Here is a 17,289-nt window from a genome sequence, read left to right as displayed (position 1 = left end):
TATTATTACATGCAAGTACGAAAACATTTGCAAAAAAGCAAGACTTTCAAACACATGAAGTAGTGATCCGAACGGAAAAACCGTTAAAATAATGATCACGTACTATTTTCAAATGAAATTTGAAATTTTTTACATAATTTAACGTTAATTACATTAACGTTGTATGTTACAACGTAATAATTACAACGTAATAAAATATAAAGTACTCACAGCGAATTCACTTTACTTATTACACTTTATCTTGCAATGTCGGGTACCAACTGATTGCAAGATGTTGCTTCGACGGTAAACAAAACGCCAATGAGCTAAAGTCGCGCTCAGCGATTCACGAAACTTCCCGAGCCCGACACCGCCAGGTGGCGCCACATAGCCCGACGTGACGTCAATAAAAGTACGAAAACTGGTATGAAATCGACGGAAACGGAAATGCTACTCTCAATATAAAGTTTCCAGTTACGGTCAATATTTTAATATTCCTTTGATTGAGCTTGAGTATTAGGTCAAATAAAAGTTTCGAAATTACGAACTTCCAACTTGTAGTTCACATTTCACACATTACTGGCAACATTTGCCCTATTTAAAACGACTAATATACTACTAAATAAAGTAAACCTAAGTATCATATACATACATATATACTGCAAGGAAAACAAGAACGGCAGTATACAAATCCAAAAATGAACGAATGAGACGCCTATATTGAATCTGCGTGCCTCTCTAAAGTGCCGGTTTTATATTTATTTTTGGTGATTGCGAAACTGTCAATGTCATCTGCTTAAAATGAATAGAGATTGTGATTAATTGTAAAAACACAATTTTATTTGGATATCCAGTGTTTTCTTTATATTTATTGTGTCCGCATGTACAGTGTATTGTGGCTTACTTGGTTTATTTACTAGTTACGTTGTTCGAAGCTTTTAAAGTGAGCAAAACATGGAAGATATTTTTCAGTGGTGTAGAGAAGGAAATGCTTTGCAGGTGCGCGTTTGGCTGGATGATACGGAGCATGACATGAATCAGGGGTAAGAAAAGTATATAAGCTACATTTCTTTATTTATAAAACACGCCATATGTCCACCCGTCCGCCATAAATGGTAGTTATAGTAAGTACATTTCGCCCACTTACAAGGCCCAATAAATTATGTCAGAGCGAACTATAGGAAACCAAAACAGTAGGAGTGTTAGTCACAACGTTTAATTAGCTCAATAACGAAGTCAAACATTTGTTAGTTTGTTGTTAGGTTTAATTAAGTAAACAAAGTTTATTCTGATTAGAAGTTTTCTACATTCTAGTATTTTATGTTTCTATAATATCTCCTCTTGCCTTGTCTCGAGGAGGCTCCAAAGAAGTCTAAGATACTTTAACTTTAGCCATTGCTAATAAGTGAGGTTTTTCAAATCTCTTAATTCTATAAATACTGACATACTTTCAAGCATTTTTTATCCTTTTTAAAGTATGGATTCTAACTTTGAAATGTTTAATCCAACAAGGAATTCACATGATACAATAAAAGTGTAATGCTCAATCAATCAATCAATCAATCATCAATCAATGAATCAATTTATTTATTTGTAGATACATGCATTATTTATACAGGTGGTCGGTAGATGTAGATGGTAAATGTGTCTTGCCAATTAGGCATGCAAATTATTTATTAAGTATTTAATGATTCAAATGACAATTTCACCATTTAAAATTTACATCTTTACAATAATTTTACAAGTAAATTATAAAATTACATTATTACAATATTATTGCTCATAATATTTATGTGTACAAAATGTTCACCTTCTAAAACCTGTAGTTAAATTTTTGCCTATGAAATCACAAACAGATGCCTGTGCTTAGAATAGCATCAAATTATTTCCAGAAATTTTTTGGGAACCGTGGATTTTTTTAATAATATAATAATGATAATCATCATAATCAGCCTGTTTCCGTCCACTGCTGGACACCTTTCCTAGAGTGCTCTACCACACATGATCCTCCGCCTTCCTTCCCACTACCTTCTTGATGACCATCTGGCTGGAGGGCGTCTTAGTGAGCTTGCTGGTATGTGGTCTCCACTCCAGAACACATCTGCATCAACGGCCATCTGTTCTGCGACAGATATGGCCCGCCCACTGCCACTTCAGTTTGCTAATGCCTTTCACCTTTATAATATTAGTGTGACAGATCTTGGCCTCACTAGAGCTGCAGCTAGTTCTATATTAGAATGGGTATCCAAATTCCAAAGCTCCTCTTGTTGGATCTTACCAAATTAGGCCGGGCAGTAAGAACCACACAACAACAAAAGGGTGAGGGGAGAGTATACAATGTAGCTTCTCTGCCAGTTTGTTAATGAATACTAGATGGTGAAGTTCCTCCTTCTGCTTTCTACCACAGAAAAGCAAGATGTTGCAAACAGTGACATCCATACATTGTGGATGTCCAGGCAACTCACACAAAACAATTTGCTTACACATTTCTAATCCATACAGCAAAAATTTGAAATGTCTGACAGAAATAAAAATAATTTAAACATCTTCAAAGCAAGAGTGAATGGACATCTTCTTCATAAGCACGCCTCAACTTAGACAACATTAATGCTTTCTATCAGATTAATTGTATTTAAGTGCAAGTCTTTTATATTGCTTCAAAAAAATACTAAGATATTTGGCTCTAAATAGCCTTTAGGCAGGACACTAGGAGGACACTTTGTCAGCTATTATGAGCTATGTAGGGTTTATAGAGTTTAAAAAAAAAGAGAGAGTGGCTTTGTTATGGAGCAACATTTTACTCTTTGGTCAATTTACATTAGGTTTATCGATAAAGATGTCTTCTATAATAAAAGAGGTCAATGCTAGGGTATTGCCAGTATGATTCATATCATAGAGGTATGTATTTTCCTGTTACTGAAATATTTTGTACATTTATTCATATACTATTATGGTTGAATATGAATGAATTTACTTAAGTTATTATATTTCCTATTATTAAAGTAACCAGAAAAATTGTGTCCCAAGTAACTAGTATATGATACAATGCTGATATCAGGAAAAGCTCCAAGATTTTTCCTGTAACATAGTTAACAGATTTTAAGTATAAACAACTACCCTTTAGTTTTAGTTTAAAATAAACTTCAAGTGGAACCATACCTTATCAAATAAGAATTTCCTTTTCATTTTAAAGATCAAGTTACCCCACACATATGATAATAACTCAGCCACTGGACTGTTGTCATATGAGTGGGTACCAACAGACATTTTGGCTGGTGGGAGCCTTCGGCCTATACTGCATAAACTTAATTTCTATTTCCAGTGATGACCACGGCTTCAGTCCTCTCCACTGGGCGTGCAAAGAGGGCCACATCAAGATAGTGGAGATGCTGATTCGGAGGGGCGCTCGGATCAACGTCACCAACATGGGAGATGACACGCCTCTGCATCTCGCTGCTGCACATGGCCACAGACCTATTGTTCAGTTGGTAGGTTTATAATCTGTGGCGTGCACTTCATAGATACAAATTGCACTGCCTACCCTAACAGACTGTATCAATATGAACATGTATTGAAATATTTTTTTTATATATTATTCACAAGTTAGCCCTTGTCCATCCCTTGAGTAGGATGAAAATCCACACCCCTTTCTGTATTTACATGACGCCGTACAGGAATGCTAAATCACTTGGAGGTACGTCTTTCTATCCACGGTCGAAGCCTCTCACCTGACCCGGGCCGATTAAGAGAACCTCAATTGGACCAGCCGGGACCCAGGACCTCCGTCTTGTAAATCCACCTCTCATATCACTGCACCACAGAGGCCGTCAAAAATTTTCTACTTGTTTTTCATTACCGATAATATATTGAACTGTACATAAGGTGCTTAGTTAAAAATTTTGTGCACTCCTCTGTTTTTATCTTTATTTACTTGGTAGGGTATTCAATTTTTACAAAAGCTCCATGCTTAAGTGCCTGGAGAAAAACATACACACACAAACTATCACTTTTATAATATTTTGTATGAAGTGTGTGTGTGCATTAATAATTCCACTATTCTTTTTAGTTACTCCAAAACAGAGTGGATGTGAATTTCACGAACGAACATGGCAACTCCCCGCTGCACTACGCTTGTTTCTGGGGCTACAGCGCCATCGCGGAAGACCTGGTGGTGGCGGGTGCTCTTGTCTCCCTGGCCAATAAGGATGGGGACACGCCTTTGGATAAAACTAGGGGTCAACTTGTTCAGAGGTAAGATTCATCATTATCAGCCTATTTTGATCATCATAAATTATAAATGCCTCTAAAACAATCTATATCATATTACTCGTATGTTAAATTAGCAGACGCTATGGAGCTCGTCAGCGTGATATTCAGTTATATACAAATCAGGATAAAAAGTAGCCAATATGTTTCTCAACTCAAAAATCTCCTCTATGTCTATTTTAGTGCAAGTTCTAGTAATATCGGTCCAGCTGTTTCAAAGATTAGCCCAGACAAAAGTAAATTTTAAAATAGTCTCTTTTGTTTTAGTGTTGTGTAAACAATTAATAAATATAAGCACTTGGGAAAACAGTTATTTTGAAATCACAGATGCTTAAATTTGATTTGTATTGTTGGAAATAGTATAGTCTGAGATGGATATGACGTTGCTCGATCTAGGGTTGGCTTGTGCCGACGCTACGGGTAGCTATCAGGCAGAAACGACTTGCTATATAAGGTGCTCTTCGTACGGTCAGCGTCATCATGCTCGTAGCTTTCAAGCCGTCCACATTTCTTGTTGTGGAATTCTTTGTGGGTTACTTGGGATAGGCGGGGAGAGTGACTTAACTGAAAAAGGGGAGTGTTAGTTAACTGTCAAAGACGTCTTTAACCCTAAACAAAGTAAAGTTTAACCTACACACATTCACAAGTTCGTGACTCCACTCAAGATCAATCTCTGCCATTCTAGGGCATTCTTATTTTGGTTTCTGTTTGATTTGTTAATTAAGTTGTCCTGACAAATGTTGTAAATCATACCCTTTGTTCGACATTGCTTTTCTTATTTTTTTAAATCCACTTTTGAAGCTTCTGCTAAAAATTAATTGATACATTTAATCTGCCGGTGCATTACAGACTCCACGAGCTGGCTGTGAATCAGGGTCAAGACCTGAAGAAGATCCAATTCAAAGACCAGTCGTGGCTCGGCCTGAAGACGCGCAGTCGCGACGCCACGCTCTCTCGCCACAAGGGCATCAACATCAACGAGCTGGCTCTCCACACGAGGATCGCCGTCACTCCGTCAGGTAAAAGAATGCTTGGCTAATTGTGTAAGGGGGTTCTTCCTCGAGCACACTCCTTTACGGTTATTATTGTAAATCAAACAACTTTTGATGGGACATAGACGATTTACTAATGACACTCAACATTCGTACATTGATTTAGGTAGGTACAATTTATTGTAGGTACAATACACGACCGGCATTGAGCCTCACGAACGCGCGGGTAGCTTTTGGGGCGGTCGCAGGCGCACTGAACTGAACTCTACTTCGATTTTATGATCGGGTTTTTACCCCTCTCGCGTCTCGAGTCTCGCTTGTGTTCGGAATCATTCGGCAGGGATAGTGGTAAGTAGGTACTGAGGGATATATTATATTGACGCGACCAAAAATATTGGGTTTGTCGCGTTACGATTGTTTTTTAGCCAATTCAATGAATGTCGGATATCAATGAACGGCCTTGGCTTTCTATTCAATGGAGTATTCAACCCGAAGGCGGCGACGTATGTACAACTTAAAAATCCTTACGTTTTGGATGTCCAGGCAACTCGTACGAAAAGATTTGCATCCACATTTCTAAGTCACACAGCAACAATTTGGAATGCTCTAGCATATGTTTCCTGACGCTTATAATTTAAACACCTTCAAAGCAAGAGTGAATAGGCATCTCAGTAAGCGCGCTCCAACTAAGATCGCATTAATGCTTTCGATCAGGCTTATTCAATACAGGCTTGCGCTTGACTACAAGCCTATATTGCATAAGAAAAAACTGTCATCCCTATTATGTTTATTTTAGGCGAGACATGGCGTGGCCGCTGGCAGAAGAACGACATAGTGGCGAAGATCATCGCCGTGCGCGAGTGCACGCCGCGCATACAGCGCGACTTCAACGAGGAATTCCCCAAGCTGAGGATATTCTCGCACCCCAACATACTGCCCGTGGTGAGTTCCGCCAGCAGTGTCATCAGCCTCAGATAAACGGTCCTTAGATAAACAGCCGAAGGACGTCCACTGCAGACATAGGCCTTTTGTAGGGACTTCCAATTCTTATCACGATACTGAGCCGACTGTATCCAGCGAATACCTGCGACTCGCTTGATGTCGTCAGTCCACCTGGTGGGGAGTCGACCGACACTGCACTTTCTGGTGCGGGGCCGCCTTTCCAGCACCTAGGGACCCCAACGGCCATCGTTTAGTGTAGTTAGTAGTTCAGGTCCATGAGTGCACTTGAATAAGCGTAGGTACACCCTCGTCACCTAAAGGCGTGAACTCATTAGGGCTACATATTAGGTACACACCTCCCTGCCTTGGCCGGGAGGTTCCAGTTAGTCCCCGGGTTCGCTATGGACCTGATTTTCTAGGTTGATTTTCCAAAACTTATTTTGAGAGGGCCTGTTTCATATATTGGGCTATTGTGGAGAGATCTCCATGTAAGTCGTTATTGCGTACAAACCACGGAGTTCTCGTGGCCTGAATCGGTTCTGAAGGACTTGGAGGTTTTTTAGAGTCGCCTTTGGGCGGTGAGCGAACACAACACTAGCGTAGGTTGGCAGGATTCAGGCCAGCCACCCCAACCAGCTAGTAGTTGAGGCTAGAAACTACACCCCCGATTCCAACGCTGATTGTAGATCTAAACGCCCAAAAAATGTCCTTTATGATCCTGACGATGATATAACGAACAAACATAAGCTACACAGCGTCTTCGCCGGCGAAGACGAGATCTCCGATGTCTGACGTCACCAAGACGTCGGCTTTTTATTCACGATCTCGGGGGCACCCGGACTGATGCATTCAGGCCAAAACACCCTTCCCGAACTGCTCTGCGAAGTGAAGCTATTAGCTAGACACTATCGTCTGTTAGAGATCTTTTGCGCTGTCGAGCTATTGACACTTATCGGGTGCTTGTTCCTTCTCGGCAGGTGGGGTGCTGCGTGTCGCCGCCGTCGCTGGTGGTGATCTCGCAGCACATGTCGTGGGGCTCCCTGTACGCGCTGCTGCACGGCGGCGCCGGCGCGGGCGGCCGCGTCGTGGTGGACGCGGGCGCCGCCGTGCGCCTGGCGCGCGACGTGGCGGCCGGCATGGCGTACCTGCACTCGCTGCAGCGTGACCGCGTGCTGCCCACCTACCACCTCAACAGCAAGCACATCATGGTACGTGCAGCTGTGACCAGTGAACAGTGACCAGTGACCAGGCCGCCGGCATGGCGTACCTGCACTCGCTGCAGCGCGACCGCGTGCTGCCCACCTACCACCTCAACAGCAAGCACATCATGGTACGTGCAGCTGTGACCAGTGAACAGTGACCAGTGACCAGGCCGCCGGCATGGCGTACCTGCACTCGCTGCAGCGCGACCGCGTGCTGCCTACCTACCACCTCAACAGCAAGCACATCATGGTACGTGCAGCTGTGACCAGTGAACAGTGACCAGGCCGCCGGCATGGCGTACCTGCACTCGCTGCAGCGCGACCGCGTGCTGCCCACCTACCACCTCAACAGCAAGCACATCATGGTACGTGCAGCTGTGACCAGTGAACAGTGACCAGTGACCAGGCCGCCGGCATGGCGTACCTGCACTCGCTGCAGCGCGACCGCGTGCTGCCCACCTACCACCTCAACAGCAAGCACATCATGGTACGTGCTAGCTGTGACCAGTGAACAGTGACCAGTGACCAAGCCGCCGGCATGGCGTACCTGCACTGGCTGCAGCGCGACCGCGTGCTGCCCACCTACCACCTAAACAGCAAGCACATCATGGTACGTGCTAGCTGTGACCAGTGAACAGTGACCAGTGACCAGGCCGCCGGCATGGCGTACCTGCACTCGCTGCAGCGCGACCGCGTGCTGCCCACCTACCACCTCAACAGCAAGCACATCATGGTACGTGCAGCTGTGACCAGTGAACAGTGACCAGTGACCAGGCCGCCGGCATGGCGTACCTGCACTCGCTGCAGCGCGACCGCGTGCTGCCCACCTACCACCTCAACAGCAAGCACATCATGGTACGTGCAGCTGTGACCAGTGAACAGTGACCAGTGACCAGGCCGCCGGCATGGCGTACCTGCACTCGCTGCAGCGCGACCGCGTGCTGCTCACCTACCACCTCAACAGCAAGCACATCATGGTACGTACAGCTGTGACCAGTGAACAGTGACCAGTGACCAGGCCGCCGGCATGGCGTACCTGCACTCGCTGCAGCGCGACCGCGTGCTGCCCACCTACCACCTCAACAGCAAGGACATCATGGTACGTGCAGCTGTGACCAGTGAACAGTGACCAGTGACCAGTGACCGGGCCGCCGGCATGGTGTACCTGCACTCGCTGCAGCGCGACCGCGTGCTGCCCACCTACCACCTCAACAGCAAGCACATCATGGTACGTGCAGCTGTGACCAGTGAACATTGACCAGTGACCAGGCCGCCGGCATGGCGTACCTGCACTCGCTGCAGCGCGACCGCGTGCTGCCCACCTACCACCTCAACAGCAAGCACATCATGGTACGTGCAGCTGTGACCAGTGAACAGTGACCAGTGACCAGGCCGCCGGCATGGCGTACCTCACTCGCTGCAGCGCGACCGCGTGCTGCCCACCTACCACCTCAACAGCAAGCACATCATGGTACGTGCAGCTGTGACCAGTGAACAGTGACCAGTGACCAGGCCGCCGGCATGGCGTACCTGCACTCGCTGCAGCGCGACCGCGTGCTGCCCACCTACCACCTCAACAGCAAGCACATCATGGTACGTGCTAGCTGTGACCAGTGAACAGTGACCAGTGACCAGGCCGCCGGCATGGCGTACCTGCACTCGCTGCAGCGCGACCGCGTGCTGCCCACCTACCACCTCAACAGCAAGCACATCATGGTACGTGCTAGCTGTGACCAGTGAACAGTGACCAGTGACCGGGCCGCCGGCATGGCGTACCTGCACTCACTGCAGCGCGACCGCGTGCTGCCCACCTGCCACCTCAACAGCAAGCACATCATGGTACGTGCTAGCTGTGACCAGTGACCAGTGAACAGTGACCAGTGACCGGGCCGCCGGCATGGCGTACCTGCACTCGCTGCAGCGCGACCGCGTGCTGCCCATCTACCACCTTAACAGCAAGCACATCATGGTACGTACTAGCTGTGACCAGTGACCAGTGAACAGTGACCCGTGACCGGGCCGCCGGCATGGCGTACCTGCACTCGCTGTAGCGCGACCGCGTGCTGCCTACCTACCACCTCAACAGCAAGCACATCATGGTACGTGCTAGCTGTGACCAGTGACCAGTGAACAGTGACCAGTGACCGGACCGCCGGCATGGCGTACCTGCACTCGCTGCAGCGCGACCGCGTGCTGCCCACCTACCACCTCAACAGCAAGCACATCATGGTACGTGCTAGCTGTGACCAGTGACCAGTGAACAGTGACCAGTGACCGGGCCGCCGGCATGGCGTACCTGCACTCGCTACAGCGCGACCGCGTGCTGCCCACCTACCACCTCAACAGCAAGCACATCATGGTACGTGCTAGCTGTGACCGGTGAACAGTGACCAGTGACCGGGCCGCCGGCATGGCGTACCTGCACTCGCTGCAGCGCGACCGCGTGCTGCCCACCTACCACCTCAACAGCAAGCACATCATGGTACGTGCTAGCTGTGACCAGTGACCAGTGACCGGGCCTCCGGCATGGCGTACCTGCGCTCGCTGCAGCGCGACCGCGTGCTGCCCATCTACCACCTCAACAGCAAGCACATCATGGTACGTACTAGCTGTGACCAGTGACCAGTGAACAGTGACCCGTGACCGGGCCGCCGGCATGGCGTACCTGCACTCGCTGTAGCGCGACCGCGTGCTGCCTACCTACCACCTCAACAGCAAGCACATCATGGTACGTGCTAGCTGTGACCAGTGACCAGTGAACAGTGACCAGTGACCGGGCCGCCGGCATGGCGTACCTGCACTCGCTGCAGCGCGACCGCGTGCTGCCCACCTACCACCTCAACAGCAAGCACATCATGGTACGTGCTAGCTGTGACCAGTAACCAGTGAACAGTGACCAGTGACCGGGCCGCCGGCATGGCGTACCTGCACTCGCTGCAGCGCGACCGCGTGCTGCCCACCTACCACCTCAACAGCAAGCACATCATGGTACGTGCTAGCTGTGACCAGTGAACAGTGACCAGTGACCAGTGACCGGGCCGCCGGCATGGCGTACCTGCACTCGCTGCAGCGCGACCGCGTGCTGCCCACCTACCACCTCAACAGCAAGCACATCATGGTACGTACTAGCTGTGACCAGTGAACAGTGACCAGTGACCGGGCCGCCGGCATGGCGTACCTGCACTCGCTGCAGCGCGACCGCGTGCTGCCCATCTACCACCTCAACAGCAAGCACATCATGGTACGTACTAGCTGTGACCAGTGACCAGTGAACAGTGACCCGTGACCGGGCCGCCGGCATGGCGTACCTGCACTCGCTGTAGCGCGACCGCGTGCTGCCTACCTACCACCTCAACAGCAAGCACATCATGGTACGTGCTAGCTGTGACCAGTGACCAGTGACCGGGCCGCCGGCATGGCGTACCTGCACTCGCTGCAGCGCGACCGCGTGCTGCCCACCTACCACCTCAACAGCAAGCACATCATGGTACGTGCTAGCTGTGACCAGTGACCAGTGAACAGTGACCAGTGACCGGGCCGCCGGCATGGCGTACCTGCACTCGCTGCAGCGCAACCGCGTGCTGCCCACCTACCTCAACAGCAAGCACATCATGGTACGTGCTAGCTGTGAACAGTGACCAGTGACCACCTCAACAGCGAACACATTACCTGTTCCAGATCGACGAGGACCTGACGGCGCGCATCAACATGGCGGACGCGAAGTTCTCGTTCCAGGAGCGCGGCCGGGTGTACGCGCCGGCGTGGATGGCGCCCGAGGCGCTGCTCAAGCCGAGCGCCAAGCGCAACTGGGAGGCGGCCGACATGTGGAGCTTCGCCGTGCTGCTGTGGGAGCTCGCCACCAGAGAGGTGACATTACTCAATATTTTTTTGAGACATAAACACATGAAAATTTTAATTTTTATATATTTTTTGACAATACGAGTCAAAACGTTGTCGGCCATGATGATCTATATTTTAAATGTTTCATGACATCACACTAAATTTTTACCAAACGGAATGTTTGACAAAGTTATTAGTTAACTCTCTTTTATTTCCACTATGGCTTGGAATTTGTGCATGTTATAGTCATCTTAAATTGTTCATTAGATAGATTAGAAAAAAATAATTATATTTTTTAGAGACGTGAATACATATTTTTTTTTATTTTGAAATATTTTTGATATTACGCCTCAAAATGCTTGTCGGTCATAATGGTAATATATTTTAACGGTTTCATGACGTCACGTTAACACTAAACCAGAGTGTTTGACAAAATTATTAGTTAATAAATAATTTGACGTTTACTCATTTATTGACATCAAGTAAAAGTAATGTCACAAAAACAATCAGTTGCAGCAAAAAAAAAAATTTTTTCATGACTGGCCACCCTTTAGAATAAAACATTTTTGACTTGTTCTTTAGGTCCCCTTCGCGGACCTCTCACCGATGGAGTGTGGCATGAAAATAGCCCTAGAAGGTCTCCGCATATCCATCCCACCCGGCGTGTCCCCCCACATCTCCAAGCTGGTGAAGATCTGCATGAACGAGGACCCCGGGAAACGACCCTCATTCGAAATGATCTTGCCAATACTCGAGAAAATGAAACGCTGAGTAATATAACTAAACGTACGTACTTCAAGTGTGAATGTATGTACAATAGGCTAGTTGACACTTTTTTTTTAAATGGTCTTAAATTGTTCAATAACGTTTTACAAGATTTAAAAAAAAATCATAATATTTTTTCGAGACGTGATTTTTTTTTAATTTAAGTTTTTTAATTTAGTTTAATTTTTTTTTGACATGGTCTATATTTTAACTGATTCATGACGTCTCATTAACAAATCCTTTAAAATATTAGTTTAACGTGTAGTAACATTGTGACGTCACAAAATGGACGTTTTTGACATTAGGATTATTTTTCAATTAATATATCATTAACTTTTATTAATTAACATTGATATATTTTAGGCCTACACAAAAATAATATTGTCTAAATTGAACTTAATATGAGTCAACTGCCCTATTGTTTAAATAATAATTTAATGTTTATATTTTATGTTCTCGATTACAATCTCTAGCTAGTGCCATTTTCACGTAAAAATATAATAGACTAAAAGTATAGTCATTGGGTTCAGGAACAAAATTATTGTTCATGAGCATATTGCATAAACATTATATGATATTCATAGAGAGTCGGATAATGCTATGAATGAGGCGAACCATGGTGGGGACTGATGGGGTGTTTATTTTTTCCAAGCCATGGTCCACACTTTGGTGCGTCCAATATCCAATATGCGCCCAAAAAATCAAATTTTCTTTTATTCTTTCTTTAATAAATATTTGTTCCTAAACCCAAGGACTAGCATAACAAACAAATGTTTACAAACTAAAGTGATAAATAATTATTTTATTGTACAAAATAGAAACATTTTGTGAAGCATCATACTGCCAGTATTTTGTTGTTAGTTGTTAGGATGTATTTTTTTTTATTTTATTGTAGGAGTAAGAATATTTTAATGACACACAAAAGTTCTTTTTGATAATGTAATAGTATAAAGAGTCATTTTTATGGTAGAAACGTGATTCCAACAAGAAAACATTGTTCATTAATTTGTTGTTGCTTAATTCACTAATATGTAACAACTAGAGAGTTTGTACAACAAAATGTAGGTACCCACACTTGATGGGGTTATGGGATGTCAAATTTCCATGATATAACTGGCTCATACTAACAGAGCAAATTAAATAAAAGCTTGTTATAATATACACAATAATATAGTGGTGCTAAGAAAACAAATAATACATTTTTATATAATCAATATACCTAACATAATATAACAAATATACACATTAATGACATACTGATGATAATGTATACGTTTTGAGTAGTTTTTAAGTCATATAAAATTTAAAAATAACTGTAAAACTGGAAGAATCTCTTACAATTTTATTTCGTGTAACATTGTCAAGTCATCAGCAATTTGTGAATGTACAAAGGAAAAATCCATTTTCAATTAATTGAAAGTTCATACGAAATATAATAATTTTCATTTCATTTGAAAAGGTTGTTAAGTTAAATTAAAATAATTAAAACTAAAATTAATAATTTATGTTATTATTTATTTTAAATGGTTGTAATTGAAGTTGATTATAATTCAAAGATTTTATTTTATATGCCAACTTTCAATTTGTGCTATGCGCTTTTTTACACAGATGCCAATTTGCTTACAGATATGTGTGTGCCTTGAATATAAAGTTGAATGAGTAAAACTGACTTGTTTAATATTTAATGTTGATATTTATACACTAAATGCAAATTATACTAGATATATTTATAAATAATAATTATTAATAAAATATTTTTGATGTGAAAAAAATGTTGAAACACAAAATAAACTAACGTTTTTATAATATACATAATTATATTGTTTTGTTGTAATCCCTACCCTTGTGTCATAATATCGCGTGTTCTCAAACATACTTAACTCTCCATTACATCGAAAATTACTGAACCGGTTTTAATGAAACTTGCACTGTTATTAAGGTTGGAGTATAGGTAACCCGACCAATTAAAAAAATTGTAATCTGTCTTAGTCTTTGAGATACGCGCGGACAAACATACAATACATGCATGCAAACAGACATAGTGTTACAAGTTTCTCGTTATTTATGTTATTGTAGAGGGAAGGTATCAGTGTTGGTATAAATAAGAGGGTATTTGATGACTTTACTCAGTAGTTTGTTAGGCAGCGTAGACACCGTCACGCTGCCAGTGGCGTTAGTGACTTTGTGAAATAATGTTTTGTGTTGTAATTATTGTTTATCATAAATTGTTTAGTGTTGGCATGGAGAACATGTCGGGCAGGGGAGACGAGTGTTGATGCATTTTAAAGGGATCCCTTAAACCTACTCCTAAGGTCACAACTCCTGGGAGCTACTCGAGATGTTTCCTCTGCCACAAAATAACGGTACAATCACTGTCTTTACGTCACAATAGGTACCCGTTACGTCACAATAGGTAAATACATTTTTATTATTTGATACACATGCTGAAATCTGAGCTGGTACAGACTATAATTTTGTAATAAACAATAGTCTGTACCAGTGCTGTGCTCGTGTGATTGATCAACAGACCATTAGCAAAGGCCTCATGTTGTATGTATGTTTAAAAAGAAATATTTACATAACATACTTACTTTAAGTATTATTTATGTAGTATATTTTTAATCAAAACCGATGTACATAAATTTTATACATTATTTGTAAATTTAATTAATATTTTATTTTAGTTTTACTTTATCTATATACTTTAATGAAAATGGATCTTGAAAATGTATGTACGCCAAAAACTTTAGAACGACTGCACCAATTTGGATGATTAATGATTGGTAATGTAAAAATTACAAATTAAAAAAAAACAGGTTTTAAATCAACACTTTTCTCTATAGGTCCCATACAAATAATTCGTCTTAATAGTTAAAAGAGGGGGAAGGGTAGGGTAGGAGTAGGGAAGAGGTACGGTAGGAGAGGAGTAGTGTAGACTGTAGTGTAAGGAGGAAGAAGTGGAAGTGTACAGAAGTCATCAAATGATCAAAATTTAAATTTCATAGTTTACAAGATACCTAAGTTAACTGAATACAATACAGATGAAGTCTGAAGATGCTTAAATGAAAGGCATCTTTTCAAAAATTATTTTAACAAAGTTTTTGCTTTTACTTAAAACGGTGTTCCATGTATTGACACGAACTATACATGATTCCAAACAAACTTCATTGCCGCGAGTTGTTATATAAAAGCTCCATCTAGTGTTATATCTGTGCACCACACTGTGCACATTTGAAAACTATAGGCCATGGACAAAGTTAAATAATAATGGACATATAGAAGAACTCGAATACTACAAAAATTACTAAAATATGATACAGAAAGAGTTTTACAAGCAGCGTGGTGAAGCTGGTGAAACAAATAAAAAACTAAACGTCAGGCGGCAATATTTTAATACCTACATAAACAGTTTTAAAAAAAATTACTGACGCGGCGCTTCGTTTCGTACTGACTCCAGAATGTATTCGTTTTTGAATTTTGTATTTGGACAAAATGAGTTTTGAATTTTTTTTTGATTATTTTAGTCGATTAAGAACAATTTTTGGATTTACCGCCCAAAAATCTTACTCGACTAAAATACTTACTCGACTAAAATACTAATGTAGTCTGTACGGCCTTTAAAAGATTTTTTTATAATTTTTTTTTACGGCCTTGGATACAAGTCCTTAAGGCCGCCTTGAAAAGGCGTCCAAATTCCAAAGAATAAACACTGCCAAGCCAAGTGCAATTGCATCTGTGTAACTGTTTTCTGTTTATCACATATACTAGTATATATTTATTTATCTGCGTGTCACTGTCATTAATAAATATGTTCCTTGGTAAATTCTCAATTTGTTTGACGTTTTTGATAGAGATAAAAACAAAACGCCCAAAAATCAAACCAAACCAAATAAATTAAGTTTTGTTAGTGGTAAATTTATTTTATTAAATGTTAATATAATAATAATAAGAGGCAAACTGCTTATTCAAACGCCTCGTGTCCCTCGAAAGTATACAGTGAGTGCATAAATAAACACAAACAGTTATAACAAGTATGGAACCAAATCGTGCTGGGCCAAGTGTTTTACCAAGAATTACCGATGTTGAATGGAAATTAGAAGTCCTAACAAACACGCCTGGTGTAGGAACAGACAATTTATTATACACTGTAGTGTTAAAAACAGACGGCGAAGACATACGGTTTACATGTGGATCCCTCCAGTTACAAGATTTAGTGTATAAACTGAAAGACTTGGTGAGACACTGTGAGAAATCTAAAAGTGAATTAGGGTGAAGAAACTGATATTTATATTGGGATAATGAATTATCTAAAGTAAAGTAAATTAAAGTACCTAACTTTTGTAAATTATTTGCTTTTGATATTTAGTTACTTAGAAAGACAATACTTTATTACATTATATCTGTAAATTATATTTATCTGATTACAAATATAAACAATTAAAAAAAATTGTCTTAGACTTTGTGTTATTGACAAACATAAATATCCCAGATTGTCTATAGTATCTTGATTAATCTGTACAAGCTGTGACTCTGTTTTGAAAATACCACACAAATCATTGATTGATGCAAAATAAAAATTAGACCATGTTCAGTTCCAGGTCCTCCTAAGTCACTGTACCAAAATACATATAAATTATATTAGCGTTAATTGTCCGTTACCTTTTCATGGCTAAGCTGCCTGTCTGTCAAACTTACTTTTGCATTTATAATAAATTTATGAATATCACATCACATCACGCTTCACACAAATATATAAATGCAAAAGTTTGTGTTTATCATAAGTGTGTATGTTTGTTCTTCCTTTGTGCAGTGGCTACTAAAGCGATTTGGCTGATATTTGGAATGGAAATAGATTTTACTTTAGATAAACCACAAGGGCTACTTTTCTTCCCAGAAAAATCCATGGTTTCCGCAGGATTTGTGTCTGATTCCACACAGACAAAGTCGCAGGCGTCTGCAAGTTTTTTTATATTTTTTGAAAATACTTGCATTGTATCTAAAATTACTCATACTGTTCCCTGGCTTAAGGAATAGAGTATTGGGAATCTTAAGGTCGGTACTGACCGACATTATGGGGTGTAACGTAAATTTGTGCAGTCAGTACGGGAAAACAAGGCACACTCGCGAGTGCTCCACTACATAGTCGGTTTTTTAGCGAATCTTCTGAGTGTTACTGCTTAAGTCAGTCAGTAGTAAATCTGGAGCACGGCCTAGCAATGAGCATGTTAAACGGATAAACAGATATTTAGCACACAACGTAACGTAACATGCGTACCATCAGGGTAATTAAAAACTTAAAACAA

General features: G+C 42.3%; 1 protein-coding gene across 1 annotated transcript; it reads left to right on the top strand.

Moving 5' to 3' along the window:
* Positions 1-743: 743 nt before the first annotated feature.
* LOC112046277 (integrin-linked protein kinase) lies at positions 744-13,801 on the top strand. The gene is made up of 8 exons (XM_024082879.2): positions 744-1,022; positions 3,302-3,467; positions 4,046-4,230; positions 5,095-5,264; positions 6,034-6,179; positions 7,157-7,387; positions 11,060-11,248; positions 11,804-13,801. The coding sequence occupies exons 1-8, from the start codon at positions 934-936 to the stop codon at positions 11,990-11,992; spliced, it is 1,365 nt and encodes a 454-aa protein (XP_023938647.1). The 5' UTR covers positions 744-933; the 3' UTR covers positions 11,993-13,801.
* Positions 13,802-17,289: the final 3,488 nt, after the last annotated feature.

Source organism: Bicyclus anynana, chromosome 15 (assembly GCF_947172395.1).
Source record: "Bicyclus anynana chromosome 15, ilBicAnyn1.1, whole genome shotgun sequence".
Lineage (NCBI taxonomy): Eukaryota > Metazoa > Arthropoda > Insecta > Lepidoptera > Nymphalidae > Bicyclus > Bicyclus anynana.
The sequence above is the reverse complement of the archived record's forward strand: the minus strand, read 5'-3'. Positions and strand labels throughout refer to the sequence as shown.